Source organism: Antedon bifida, chromosome 3 (genome assembly GCF_963402885.1).
Source record: "Antedon bifida chromosome 3, ecAntBifi1.1, whole genome shotgun sequence".
Lineage (NCBI taxonomy): Eukaryota > Metazoa > Echinodermata > Crinoidea > Comatulida > Antedonidae > Antedon > Antedon bifida.
Genome location: NC_136228.1, coordinates 1,714,571 through 1,730,624, shown reverse-complemented (window position 1 = coordinate 1,730,624; position 16,054 = coordinate 1,714,571). Strand labels below are relative to the sequence as shown.

The 16,054-nt window shown below is 32.5% G+C and overlaps 2 protein-coding genes across 2 annotated transcripts in view; one reads left to right on the top strand and one right to left on the bottom strand.

The window, feature by feature from the left end:
* Window positions 1-16,054, top strand: part of LOC144838787 (uncharacterized) — a 107,952-nt gene that overhangs the window by 165 nt on the left and 91,733 nt on the right. The gene's annotated exons all lie outside the window — the stretch shown is intronic.
* LOC144838775 (rho-related BTB domain-containing protein 1-like) overlaps window positions 232-16,054 on the bottom strand; it is a 29,313-nt gene continuing 13,490 nt past the window's right edge. Inside the window, exons 3-10 of the mRNA XM_078694253.1 lie at window positions 13,264-13,481; window positions 12,301-12,404; window positions 10,252-10,434; window positions 9,397-9,772; window positions 8,166-8,829; window positions 6,836-6,954; window positions 6,001-6,261; window positions 232-5,065 (exon numbers count right to left, since the gene is read on the bottom strand). Coding sequence (XP_078550379.1) covers window positions 4,826-5,065; window positions 6,001-6,261; window positions 6,836-6,954; window positions 8,166-8,829; window positions 9,397-9,772; window positions 10,252-10,434; window positions 12,301-12,404; window positions 13,264-13,443 — 2,127 coding nt within the window. The 5' untranslated portion in view covers window positions 13,444-13,481 and the 3' untranslated portion in view covers window positions 232-4,825. The remainder of the gene's footprint in view (window positions 5,066-6,000; window positions 6,262-6,835; window positions 6,955-8,165; window positions 8,830-9,396; window positions 9,773-10,251; window positions 10,435-12,300; window positions 12,405-13,263; window positions 13,482-16,054) is intronic.

The window sequence follows — 16,054 nt, the reverse complement described above, 5'->3', positions numbered from 1 at the left end:
ATATAAATTTATGAGACACCATATTGTTCATCATGAAATTTATAATATTCGTAATTTAAATAAAAGCTAATGCTGACTAGGTAAAAACTTTAAGAAGTGGGAGATACTTTTATATACAGACGAAAAATTTAAAAAAAAAGTGGGGGGTATTTACATATTTAGAATTTATATTATATTTGGAATGGAAAAAAGCTATTTTAAAATATTGTATCATTTCATTTTAAAGGACAAAATACAGAACAAAATCACAAAAATGAAATAGCAATGATAGAGATCTTTTATTAATTGCTTCTGAATCACAAAACGAATCAGCATTTTTATCACAACATATTTACCATTTCCTTTGGCGTGTCATATCAACAAGTATGGAAAGCTACAACATGTATAGGTCTTAAAGATGTACTGCTTAACAAGACTGATAAAACACATATTATGGGTTTTTTAAATCGGCATAGATAACCATGGATAAAATGGAATAACATTGTCATTAAAAATCAGTTAACTAAGTCAATATAAATGCATGTGTATAATTGATCAGTGATCAATTGTATGCAATATGAAATAAACATTGATCAAAAACATATCCATGTTATGTTATATCCATAGTATGAAGAACATCACATGTATATTTAGGCTGGAGTTGGGGTGGACCAAAGAATTTGTCCTTAAAAAGTACCCTTTTGAGTCAAGAGTTTTGAAAATTTTTTTGAGAATATTATGGTATATACTATGGATATAGTAATAACAACTAAACAAGGTTGTTTAGTAGGCTTACTATTATTAGGCAACAAAATTCATGATTTAGTTTTTGAAATAATTGAACTTAGCCCAACTATGGTTGAGGTAAGACAATTTTTAGAATATTATGATTGCACTACACACTGGCTGAATCTGCCCCAACCAATCATAGCATCTATATGTACCTTCTATCATAGTCCAAGAATAGAAAGCTACAATACAAACTAGTATTTCTACTAGCCATACAATTAAATCCCAAATTACTGATAATACCTTGTTTTTGGTTGCATACAATCGTACAAATATATGTGATAAATCGGGCTAGCTTTGGCTTCCACTGTCGCAGCAATGTATTTTATCATATTACTAGAAGCAGGAAGATAATTTCTTCCCTGGCACAAGCTTACACTACAAAATGTATAAGCTAATAATGTACATGCCATGCTATATAATATGCGACATGCTAAATACGCGAGAAAAAAAAGCAGTTGAACAAGCTGGCTTTGTATATACAAGTACAACACTAAAGCCTGGTTCTCACTAGCTACACATCAATTGAGAAATTAATTTCCATCACATGTTTGTACTGAAAATGGTTAAAATACATCTCATTCAAACTACATAAATGAGTAACACTTTTTGAAACAACTTGAAGAAATGACTGTCATGAAAATAAGTCCATTTTACTATGACGTATATCAATATAAGTTGAGCTTGTGTAAGGTACGCAAGAATCTCACAAAATCATGATCCAATACCATAACAATCTCCCACAAACATTTTAAAAATTGGAAGGTCAGGTTATTAACATACTTACATACTGTACATACAATAAGCAATATGGTATAACAGCACAAGTGAATAGTAAGTTATTGACAGATAGCACTTGGGATAAACAGATGATGGTTTAAGAATTGAGGAACAACAATTCTACTTTATCAGCAGTTTTAACATAATAATTATATTAGAATAACTAACTTAAACTCAAATTAACATATTTAAAAGTTAAATCAGAACATGGTGATCTTTTTTAAAGGAAATGAAGACGTAAAGAAGGGTGACATTGAGTGATAATCCAGTTGGAGTTTATCAATTATTCAATCAAGATCATGTAACCATGGTGATTCTCACCAAATCTGGAAAGTCCATGTGTAGACAGTGGTGAGATTTCAATTTCTAAGCACTTATGATGTTACCAAAATAAGTGCAATGTAGGGTAGTGCAATGAGTGTTTTTAGAAAAAGCCTCAAACATTATTATTCCTCAACATGATCACTAAAACTCAAGAAAAAACTAAATATTGAACCTTTAACAAAAACAAATTCAGAAATGTTTCAGTAATGTGTGAATTAAAACAAATTTATCTTTTACACTACACATATATAATTACTGCCTTTCTTTTTTTAATTGAATTAAGAAATGTTATACCATGTTTTCTATTATTAGCTTTTAAATCATGTTAGCACACAAATCAATTAATTTTTAAAGAAAACTTAATTACATGATAATTTAACATATTCTATTTATAAACAAATAAATTATTAAAAAAAAAAAATTGTTGAATGTAAGATAGATGTAGATATTTAAAATACTGATTTACTATTGAGTATTTACAAAATTGCAGCCATGTTTACAAATTACATTTGTTTCAACTAATAAACATTATCAACATTTTACACAACAATCTAACATATATGGTAATTGTTAGTATTGAAAATGATTATTAATTATTTTCAACATGAACAAAAACCTAAACGTTATATTAGCATAGCTAATTTTGACACATTTTAATATACATGTTTGTTTACATTATTTATTTCATTTATAATTTTTTTTCAACAAATAAAACAGTAAATTAATGGCTATAGGTTTATTCCTACAGGCAAGAAATACATTATCAATCAATATAGATTTATTTAAAACATTTTGGGCAGTTACTATGTAAATTTTAATTTACCGTGATTAAAAAATAATCAATAAAAAACAATTACTGTATATTGTCGGATATAATCCAACTTTGGGTCTAATCTCACCACCTACTTTATGCCTGATTTCATAAACATGCATATCAACGGGTATAGTACAAGTATTTTGGTTTAGATGTAGGCCTCTCTCTAGCCAGTTCAAATGAGTTTTTACAAGAAATGCTTGGCAAACATTTTTTTCCTGAACCAGGGTTTCCCCGGGTATAAATAGGCCTGTGTGTTCTAGGGGTGAGATTATAGCAGAGGTTATACGATACTTATTTGATGACATATAACTGATTATTACTGAGTTTAAGTTATTAATTATTAGAAACATCAGTCAGTAGAAACATGTTCATAGACACAAAACATATAAGACATATAAATGGAAGAGGGTTATATATCAAATAATACTTTGTATATTATTACATCGATGGGAAAACAACTGCCAAGACTCTCGATTACCTCTTTAACATTTCAACTACTAATTTCATTTATAATGAAATAAAATATATTTTTTTATATTCAATATGAAGTGATATAAAACAAATCTTTAAAACATGTTAAAAATATTTGACATATGCATATCTTAAAAAGTGTATATAATAATAAGTGAGTTGCCTTAATGTAAACATTCTATAAAGTATGGAACGCCTTAAATCTAACCAGAATTGAGCGTTCCATACAACTAATCATGCAAAAATCATGTTTTTCAAAGCAAGGCTTAAACGATATTAATAAAATAAATCTAATAATAATGAATGTTTAAATAAGAAAATAAAATAATGATTTTGTATTATAAATAAAAATATAAATAAGAAATTAAACATTTTTTTACTGAGAAACAAAATTAAATGTTTGGTCGGTTTTACTTTAAAATTCTTTGTCACAAAACTCTTAAACCAGTCCTTTTAAAGGAACAATATCATTAAAATATTGATTAAAACTCTATAGTTTAAAGAAAAGCACACATTTACAAGTATATGCAAGAATACAGTGTTTGATTTAATTGATTTAATATGTCAACTTCCGTTTTAAACTGTTTTTTTAAAATACTAAACGTTATTATAAACTAGCAAATAATACTTAAAATTTGGTCACCAAAACAATAAAAGAATATATGTTTATTTATATATTAAACCAAATTTCCTGGCTTTTAGATCGGAAATAAAGTATTACAAAGTAGAGTAGAAAAATAAGGGCCTAAGTTAATAGGGTCGTTTTGATTGGATGAAAACTTTCTAGCTACGCGTCGTCTATCAACCAATCAGTGTTTAATTTTCATACTGTAGCATGCATTCATCCGAATTCCAAAATATGTCAGATAAGTGCAGTTACAAAGTATAATGCTGATTGGATAGTAGACATGCACATTATCTAGCCACAAGAATTAAAGTTGGGTGGTCACAAAAAAATGGAACAATCCAATTGGGTTGTAAAAGGACTATGTAAAAAGAGTATTAATGACTATTGGCTGTGACATATCAAAATTAGGGGCTCAAAAGGAGGAGGAGCATGCCAATGTAGTATATCTATAGGATTTTAAAGATTTTATGTCAAATAAAAACATAAAACAAGTACAGTACAAGCACAAGAAGTTAAAAGGGTTACAATTTAACTACTAACTACTATATCTATATACTTTCTTAACAGGCACTTCTACAAACTTGATTTTTTTAATGTTTTCTATTTAAAAGAACTACTGTACCAGTAAATATCATCCTATAGGTAAGTTTATCCACACAGTGGATTGAAGACATCGATTAAATAATAAATTAAAAAATAGTTTTTCTATTATTTTTACTATATTTCATAGTATTATCATTAGTTATTACTTTTCAATTCATGGCATAAAGGTATGCAATAAAAGCAGAAATTGAGATGGTTATTAGGCAATTGAGGTAAGACAAGGTCTACCAATATTGCTTAGTATTTTAAAAGTAATAACGTTTATTAACAAAATAGGGAATTAACTTTGGAGGTGGTGAAACAGTCACAATTTGGAGTGCTAAAAATGCCTCCTTTATAAAAAAAATGTCTAAAACAACTTGTGCTTTCCAACTGCATGGATCCAGGTCACATACGCTTCGTAAAAAGCGTTTCTGTCATCTTGTAAACACAACTTATTTCAGACACCATTTGTGTTTGCGATTCCGTGGATCTGGCGCGCAGATGCTTTCCTTGAGGCATTTGTCGTAGTAATCCCTCTCTGTGATGTAATAAACCGGTGGCCAACGGTTGTGTTCCAGGCACACCCGGTCCTCACTATTCACTTCGCTAACAAGCTTCATTTTCTGAACCAGTTCAAAGTTCATGGATGTTTGGTGGCAGCACCACAACCGTAACTGATCAGCATTATGTAGCTGTGGAGATATATATAGAATTTTAAAAGTTATTAAAGAAATGTAATGTCATTCTAAACATTCATGATATTATAGAATTACCATGGGCTCTTTATAAAATCTCTTGGGTACCAATATTATTCCTATTAATTCAAATTTCATTGAGATGAAGACACTCCCTGGGAAATTTGAAATCAACAAAAATTTATTTGCAGGCTGGGAGTCCTGGATTGAGAGTAAGTTTGTCATAGACTACTTTACAGCTTGAATTTAGTTCTGGCTCGTAAATAGTGACCCTAGATGGGGTTTAAGGGTCAATAGGCTATTGATACAGTACTATTCTAGAAGTAAGTGAGAAAGCTATCTACCATTCCAGTAGTACAAATATATTTGTTTTACTTATTTTTACTGTATGACTGAATCTCAAGCTTAGGTATGAAATTGGGTCAAAGGTAGGAGGTGGGATTATGTCCAAATTGCATTACATATGAATTTACCTTAGTATACTTAGTCTTATATCCGAATTTAGCCTAAATTAGGAAGTGAAATTATCAAGCATGGAATTATACTCAAGCATAGAATTATACCAGAGAATGGGATTATACCAGAGAATGGGATTATACTAGAAAAAAGGATTGTATTAGAGAATGGGATTATACTAGAAAAAGAGATTACACTAGAAAAAAGGATTGTACTAGAGAATGGGATTTTACTAGAGAATGGGATTATACTAGAGAATGGGATTATACTAGAGAATGGGATTATACTAGAGAATGGGATTACACTCAAGCATGGGATTGTACTCAAGCATGGGATTGTACTCACGCATGGGATTGTACTCACGCATGGGATTGTACTCAAGCATGGGATTATATTTGGTCCTATACGGTAATAGATTATGGGCTGCGGGTGATAAGATGCCTGCTGAATATTTAATCCACCACTGTATTTGATACCTTAGCCCGATTGATAGTTGCTACAGTGATCCTAGCAACCTCTTTCTGTAACTGCTTGTCATTCTTGTTCTTCTCCATCATCTTACTTAACACCGTTACCAACATATCTTCCATGATAGCCACCAATCTCGGAAGACACAAGAAGTTAGCTAGTTCAACCACATTCATCGCTTCTTGGTAGCCAAGCAGACTGCATTTGTCGGTGTATATGTATTCAAGCAATGCATTGAAAGTCTTCTTTCCAAAGCCTTCAATTGCAACCTATAACAAATGTTGAAATTACAGTACAATAACTCGTATCCATTATAAACTTGAGTGTAAAGATATAGGAAGAAATTAAAGAGATGTAGATATGTCAACACAATTTAGCTCAACACTATAAATTACAGTTAGATTTTTACAGGCTTGTTTGTTGAAGGCCAGTGGCAATATTCACCAATCACAGTGAGTATACATATTTAAGAATTTCACTTAAGCAGTATTCATTAATTTTTTTAAAGATGTTTCCCTTAGCCTAAGTGTTAATTGGCGAGTACAGCCAGAGTGTGCCAAAACCCTATTTGCTCACTAGCCAATGGAAGTTGATTTACAGTTGTTTACTCAGATTACATTCACATACAACCAGCCCCTAGAAGAATATTGATAACTCCCACCCCCTCAAGTACTGTTTATAGACTCAATTGCCAACCCTAGGTATATTTACCAGTCAATATACATGAAAAGCAAAAGTCATGTGACTACCATTCAGTATAGAGATCAAAGTTGTTGTAAACTGCCATATGCTGTCTCAATTGAGGGAGCCCTCTAATGTTCTTCTATACTCCTATAATCTTACCTCATTACTTGAACTCTCTCTAAAGTGTCCTCCAAGCATGGCTAACATGGGATCACATCGTGCCATTAAGATGCTCTTGTGTGTGACAACAACGCCATCATCAACTTTTATCAGCATATCTGACAGAACAAAATTCAAATACTGTACCATTATGAATAAATGAATGAATAAAAGAGAATTAACTCTTTTATTTTTAATTAATTGAAATCCAGAACTGAACTTGAGATAGCATCAAAATCATCTCCTAATTCTTTTCAGTTCCAAGTCTTGACAATATCAATCATTAACTATTCTATGTCCAAATGCCATTTTCTCTTGGTATGTTCATTATCAATAAATTATCTCTGTCATTCAACTTGGTCCCAATTACACAGCCTCGGTTAATAATATTTCATTCACGAAGAAATCAATTGGATAAATCCTATAATTAATGTATAAATGCTGACACAGCAATAATTCATATATCTGCTGATGAACGTGCACATTCCACCTATGAAGCAGAATTGTTATGAATAATTAAACAAAACAAAACTCTAATACACCCTGTGATTATGCTAAAATATTATTAATAAATGAGTGAAATGATAAAGATGAGTCAGAGTTTATTCACCCTTTGGACATCCTGCAGTGAGGATTTATTCTCAAAATGACGAGGTAACAGAGGATAGGCTGTGTAATATTTCAGTCATATGGAAGATACCCTGTCATAATGGTAATGAGTGCTCACTGGCTAAACTCAGGGGCCCCAGAGCTTATGAACAGTGCATAGAGGAAAAACAGGCATTAAAATATGTCGAAAAATAAAAACGCCCAAGCCCTCCAGCTTTGGAGGCCCACTTAGGGTTCCTTAACCAGGGGCCTCAGGTTTCTATGTCACGCCACTGAAGATTCTACTCCAGCTTTTGTGTCTTCATCATAACATTGATTTTTCTTCAAAATCGTAAAAAAAAAAAAGTAAACAAATTATCACCTCAGATGGTCGTACACTGACTTAAATATCGTAAATTTGGTTGTGTGTGAACTTTTTTGTTTATTTTAATGCAGAAACAACATATATATACATCAAAATTCAGTTATCTTTGTAATCCGGGAGAAAAATGTGGAAAACAGGGAGCGATGTTAGGCTGGGAGACAAGTTTAAAATATGGAGTCTCCTAACAAAAACAGGATTGTTGGCATTTGGCCATAGAGTTAAAATATATATTGCCTCTTGTTCTCTTCAATAGAAAGTGTCCCAAAGGAGAGGTTCTACTGAACTTCACATATCTCCAAGTTACATAGATAAAATGAAAATTGATTATAAATAACTGCAAGAAAACATATACCTTACCTGATAACATGCCTTGATTGAGACAAAAATCATAAAGCTTGGTTGTTCTCTGTTCAATAAAAGCATCTATGATTGGTTGATTAAGGTAATCCTGATCCTTCATTAAGTTGACTATGGCATAGCTTAAATCTTTCAACTCCAACAGGTTAGATGCTGTTTCCACATCCAGCAGAGATCCCTTACTGGGCAACAATCCTTTGTATACAAACTCCAAGACCATCTTGAAGGCATCGGGCGTAATCTTCGGTTTTAAAACAACATAATGCTGCAGGAACGGTTTACCGGTAATGGGATCTGTCGTCTGTTGCAAGTGTATGGAATGGAAGGCTTCGTGGTCGAGAGATTTACCAAGTGGATTTTGGATGGACTGGGCAGACTCAGAAGGATTAGTTCTTATGTCAGAATCAGATTCTTTGTTAACATCAGAACTGATTACATCAGATTCTGTAATGAGATCATCTGTATTTTTTCCATCCATTTCTGGTTGTTGAGTTGATGTTTTGTTTAATGCATTATGGTATTGTAAGGAGGGATCAGTCAATTGTGGCGAATTGTCGGCAGCAGACAAGACAGTTGTTGATGATGCAGGCTTGCTATCAAGTTGTTCCGATAGATCCATCATAAATAATTGCTGAAAGGTATCTGATGCTGATATCAAAATAATCTATATATAGAAATGAAAAATTACATTATTTTTGAGAATTAAAAGTTAGGTGTGCAGTACACCAAAAGGAAATAATATGAGATTGAGAATTTCTTAACGTTTTGGTGGTTGAGACATACACAACCGTATTTTATGCCTTTTAAGCTCTGTCTACACTATCAAACTAATTTGACAAAAAAGTGTGATGTACCCAAATATGGTAGTGATAATATATGGGGACATTTTTTTGTGTCACATAAACTTTGATAGTGTAGACAGAGCTTAAGAAATATACAGTGATGCAAACCTTTAAGCAATATACTGTAGTAACATATTTTTAGTCACGTGCAACGCGACTCTACAGTTCACTATGTCGGTTGGTCGGTGGGTAAACACTAACTTGAGCACGCGACTGCAGCCATGTATATGGCCTTGTTATTTGTAATAAAATATCAGAATGTAAGAAAGTAGTGAACAAGATACAAAGCCACCAAGCAGATAATTTTCAGCTGAGATGTAACAAAGACGTAGAAGATGAAAATTGAGTACTGCTCTACTAAGTTAGCGATTACAGATTGTGCTACCTACTTTATGTGCATAAAAAATCTGGCCTTGAGTGAGAAACACAACATCAGCACACGTTGTATCAGCCAGCAGGTTGCCAATCTCTTGCATAAAAGTTGACTCTGGTATGTGCACGTGAGGTTCACCAGGCTTGTCTGGTAGGTAAGGAGCTTGGAGTAACGGCAGCTGCACCTTGCGTAAATTAGACTGCAGAAAACGGTGGTGTCTGCGATGAATCAGCGCTGCACGAATGGCACTGCTGAAGACTTCTTGGATGCCGTATTGCTTGAACGCACTCGTCTCGTAATAGTATGCTCCGATGTCTTTCGCAGTCTGTCTCCCATAACTTGGCAGTATGATGTTCTTGGGGTCAAATAATCGATGTCGTGTACAATGGTGACTAGAAAATTCAAAAAAAAAAAAGAATTATTTTCAATTATTATAAATTGTTTGTATAACTTGGAACTGCAGGAACGATTAAAAGAACACTTTTAATACATTTAAAATCTTTAAAACAATAGGCTACCTACTCTCATGTTCTCCGCCAGTTTTAAAGCAAGACAATTGGATGGCTGCAGGGAGCATAACTTATTTCCAGTGAAAAGCAGATATATACTAGATTCTTTAACCCATTAAAAAGCCTTTTGAGCACAAAGATTCTTCAGAGCAGAGCATTATAGTATGAACAATTTTTACATGGATTTTTAAAAAATACATAACATACAATATCTAGGGCCTTTTTTAATGGTGCAGGAATCTTATTTCAATTGAAAGCCTTTAGAGCACAACATTCTTAAGAACAGACCATTATTTTACTGTACATTCTTAAATGGTTTATCCATTCCAGCTAACATACTTCAACAAGAAATATAACATTACCTGAATTTGCTACGATCTTTCATCAATAACTGTACCTCGGAGTTTCGTAAATCATTCTTTGTTCCACAAAGGATGACTGGAGTTCGAGGGCACACTCGATTAATCTCCAATGCCCACACACGTTTAACATTCGCAAGAGAAATCGGATCAGCGATAGAAAAGCAAAGAACAATGACATCAGCACTATAAGAATTGAATAAAACATGAATACAACACATATCAATCAATTCATTTAATTTCGAAATCACATTCATAGAGTAATATATTACATAGAGTAGTATAAGTAAAAGAAAAAAATTATATAAACAGTATCAGGGAAGAGTGAAATTTTACTCCTCCATGGACCTGTAGATAAGATAAGATAAGATAACTTTTATTGATCCTCAGAAAGGAAATTTATTGCTCGTCATAAAAAACAAAGAAAACACAATAAATACAATTATAAGATAGAACAACCATTCATATAAAAACATCAAAAATTACAAAATAAGTTATGATCTTCTTGACTTCCTGTTGTACTGGGTGATACCGGAGGGGATAAAGGATTTGGCATATCGATTTCGATAATCTGTGCAGCAATTTGTTTTCACAAAATATAGTAGAACCCCTATTAAGGGGACACTTTTGGGACCCAAAAATGTCTGATCTTATAGTAAATGTATTAAAGATGTTGCAATGGAGCATTCAATGGCATTACATTGAGTCATTGATTTATGCATGAACCGAGTATAAAATGAATTAGATTGACTAGCCTACACGTTATATACCCTCTGGTATTTATTCTGGCTATCAAATTAATTAAGATTTATAATTCAATGACCTTGGAATATACAGGTACTGAAGTTAATAATGCAAAAAATAAATCATCATTTTTATTATCTATTTCTATTGAAAGAACATAAAAATATTTTCAAGACCTTGAACACACATAGGGAATCCTTTTTTTTTTTTAGGAAATGATCTGTAAAATCTAAGAATATGTAAACATGAAGCAAATAATTTTATCCTGTGTAGCGAAAGCTGCAGGTTTAAAATGAAATATAATATAAAGGTACAGTGTGACACGACAAGTATTCATAATTAAGCAAAATAGTATGTTATATATACACTCAACACATTCAACTTCCTCAATAAACTGGATGAAATAAATGAACTGTCAATACCTTCCTACTGTACTTCCCTCACACTCTCCTCAAAATCAAACCTCTTGCAATGTTCCACTGCCATCAATAAACACTGCTTTCATATCAAACTTCCCTTTTAGTTTCATACCATTCTCCACAATATTGTATTTTCCTCAGTGTACCACTCTCTTCAATATCCTACTTCCCTTAAAGTGCCACTCAATACCTTACTTTACTCAATACACAACTTCTCTCAATATCATTATACTCTCCTCATCATACTTCACTCAATATTGTAATTTCACTCAATATTCCACTCTCCTCAAAATCTTCCTTCCTTCATTCAATATCATACTTCACTGAATGTTTTACTTTTACTCAATATTCCACTCTCATCAAAATCTTACTTTCCTCAATGGTCCATTTTTTTCAATATCGTACTTCATTCAATATTGTACTTTCACTCAATATTCCACTCTCCTCAAAATCCTACTTTTCTCAATATTCAGACACTCACATACCTTCCACAGCGCCATACTTCTCTGAACTCTGAACACAAAAATCAAACTTACCATTCAATATGTCACACTTTCCTTATCAGCACATCTCTCTTTGCTCACTCACAACTCTTATTGCACTCAACACTCTATACTTCACTCAACACTCTATACTTCACTCAACACTATACTTCACTCAACACTCTATACTTCACTCAATACAGTACTACTTTATTATAAAATACAGAATCATTTTCAAATTATTCAATTCTGCATTAATATTAATTTCTTGTTTCTTCTCATTAACCCAATTTAAATGTGATGTTAACCCACATTGGTACATACTTAATAACCCTCCGTCTAATTGGTTAATAACAAATATAGGTAAAAGGTCAGATCTGTCTTTTAAAGGAAGTGTGGTGACCTACCCATTGTATGCAAATCTTCGGTCTTTCTCATGGTCCCCAAATGTATCCCATAATCGCAAACTAACACTAACGCCATCAACTGTTTCCCATGAATTCTCCAGAACCTGTAAAATAAAACATATACATATATAACAAGGTAGTTTTAAATTTACTGTAATAGTTCATGAAAAAAAGTAGTTAGTAACACAGAAAAAAAATTATAATTTTGTTTGTAGTTTCCTTTCAATGGTCCAATATTAAAAGTTATTATTAACAAAAGTTTTTAAGAAGTCAAGGAATTTTAGGCTAGACCATGAGTCTCCAGGTTTAACGCATACACATAGGCATTGACCACCGGTGTATAACAAATGTACAGGCCTGGGGAAAGCAATGGATGTTTGAAAAGCTGTCTGGAAAAATTGCAAAAATGCTTTCAACAGTGGTGAGGCCTGAGGCCCTGGTTTAGGGACCCTCAGTGGCCCTCCAAAGCTGGAGGCGTTTTTAGCTTTTTTCAACATATTTTATTGCCTGTTGTTTCCTTTGGGCCCTTCTTGAGGGCCTCCTGTAATTCCAGATTTAGCCAGTGAGCCCACATAGCCGTAACGACACTGGCTTACACTGACTATACTTGGTAAGTCATGGAAATGAAACATTACATCTAAAATGTTTATTACTTTATTTGGTATTTAAGTACTAATAAAATCTAAAGACTACATATGTATAAATTGAACTATTAATCGCAAAATCTCCTTTGTCTTCTTGAATATACAGTAATCAATTACTGTACAGAATTACAATTGTTTCTATATTGTATATAGTTTGTTACTTTTCAATTTATCTCTTCTTAATTTCAGAAGTATATTCTATGAGCAACAAATTTATTATTATGCTTTCCAATCTTTTTTATATTCATTAATATTTATAATTCGTAGTCAACCTTTGACCTGATCTATAATAAAAATCAAGAACTTTATTATGTCTTACCTGCTGGCATCTGTGGTATTGATCAATGGCCCAAACGGACGGAACATGAGTCTGCGTCAAAAGATTACGTGGCATCACCTGCCCCGTTGCCCGCGCAACAATCAACCTCGTCTTTCCCACCGAACTATCACCGACGACGACGCACTTGATCAGTTCTTGATTAGGTAGTTCGTGGTCCATGGTGGCTCTGTTTTGCGATTGAAAATCTGATGCATACCCTGTGTGAAACAATAAAATAACACGGTGTGAGCGATGATGCGTATTGTTCTGCATTGCAGTTCGCTCATTATGATTTGTTGTAATTTCTGATTTTACAACAATGTAAGACTGTCGACATGATGGAGTTAGGGTTGCATAACTAATGTTATATCAATAAAATAACATGCACCAGGGAATTATTATATAAAATCTGTCATTTCAGATTTAGCAGGAATGTATTCTGACCTGTTCAATCGGAAATAAAAAATGTCTATAATTATTTTACAAAAAAAGGGAAATGTTGTACAGTATTACTTAGACTGTTCTCTGACAGTTGGCGATGTGATGGGATATGTTTATGTTGATGGCTTTATTGAAATGACATGTTTTTTTTTCTCTTTTAATATTTGAAAAACAATGTATTTTGACGCATTTGTAACTTGGAAATAAAAATGTCTATAATTTATCTGTTTTCTGACCGTTACCCTTTTGATACAGACTAAATGTCTTTTAGTTTAATGTATACAGTATATTCCGTATTCGATGCTCTAAATATCTTGGATCATTGTAACAACTAACAACCTTTTCTTTTGTGTATCTTATATTTTTTATTTAAGGTTTTTTGATGTTGTGTATCTTGTGTTTCTTGCATTTTTTATTCAAGATTTTTTATGTTTGTTTTGTAAAAAGCGGCATATAAATGAAAAAAAAAATCAACTAGCTTGTGAAAGCATATGTTGTCAGTTAAATTGGATGCATGTTTAACCCCTCATTTTTAATTAACTTGTTTACAGAGGATGACAACAATAAAAGAAAAAGCTGACATTTAAGGGGCCCTAAATATTGAATACAACTTTTTTAAATTTTGATTGATCTTTTGAGAAGAAAATTTGTACAATTTTTTTTATATCAAAGGATTAAAGAAATAAAATCTACACCTTTACTTCATTATTTAAAACAAACTATTATTTCAACTCAGCTTACAATTCATGAAACTACAGTACGATCCGCACAATCAAATCAAAACACCTCATTGATTCGGTCTTTGAAAGGATATGCAGATGAGCAAAGTCAACTGGGTGATTTGTTCATCATAAATAAAGCATATTGCACGATTCTCGTCAAACCTACTACGCATTGTAAATACTTAGTACATCAAAAACAATTTGATCATAAATTTTATTACTGCCATGACAAATATCTTGTATATCTATGTATCAATCGAATATTCTAATGTTGAAACTATTCTTAATTATTAATATTGATTGATGGAATTTCTTAGGAAAAATATAAATTATGCCCTATCTATTTTCTCAACAAATGTATGTAATTTAAGAAAAATAGGTTTTAAAAAATCACTATGGTAATCAGTGTGGTAATGGCTATGAGCGCTCACTGGGGGACCCCAGGGATTAAGGGGGCCTCAGAGCATGAGCAACACAACTACCAGTGTTGGCGGGCCCCTTAGTAGTGCCAAACCAGGGGCCCTTTCCCCCTGCGATACACCACTGTTCAAAATTCACATCCCCTGCCTTTGGCAGTCAGTTGCTGTTGAGTGAAACCTTATAGTTAGATGGTTTATCACAGGCTACTGGGTAATGAATAATCAATCAATACAGACTTAACGTGATTTGTGCATATTTATGCAAATTGACATCGCTATCCTTCTCAATTAAAGTCTTTACAACCAGGGAATGTGTAATCTATAATCCATGGCTTTACGTCACTTTAATAATAGATAAATTAATATTAAAACAAAGCTTTTGATAAAAATTACTATGAACACATTATTATGCAAGGATGCTCTTATGGTGAAATGTTGGTGACAAGGATATAACGGGGGAGGAGGGGGTGAAGCCATTGCATTCTCCAAGTTTCAATCAAGTTTGAGTTGGAACTCAACAAATTCCAATACATACAGCACTCTGCATAAAATAAAATATTGTAATATTTAACACATCTTTGTAATTTGCAATTCAAAGAAATAAAATGGCTTAATAATTTGTTTTTCTTTGTAAGGACAAAAAGTATGCAAGCACAATAGTAAGATTGTTTGTCGAAATTTCAAAAAAAAAATATTTTGATCGCTAAAACATACTTCTGCTGGAGAATTTCAGACATAAATCTCTTTGAGTAATTTGTGTACGCAGTTGTATGCCGACGTAATACTTGACGTCATTAGTCAGAAAAGAAACAATTATTGTAGACTTGCATCCGATGTTTACACCTGAAATTGGCCAATTTAGAATGGCACATGATGTAATGCGACATGTTATGAATACATAAACAAGTAATCAGCTATAATATTGCATAGGTCTATTTATGATACAAATTATTATAATTTAAAACAACATTAATACAGTATAACGTTTCCTTTGGGACACCTCTATTCATCGGACACACTTATTAAGATGACACTTTCACTTTGAAAGGAACAAGGGAAAGTTACAATACAGCAAACCTCTTTAGGGGACACCCCTATTTGTGTCCCAAAGTTGTCCCCTTAATAGAGGTTAGGTTCTACTAAGCTTTAGAGTATAATCTTATTGATACATTAATAAAGTGATGTTACATGTAAACTGTTATTTTGTAA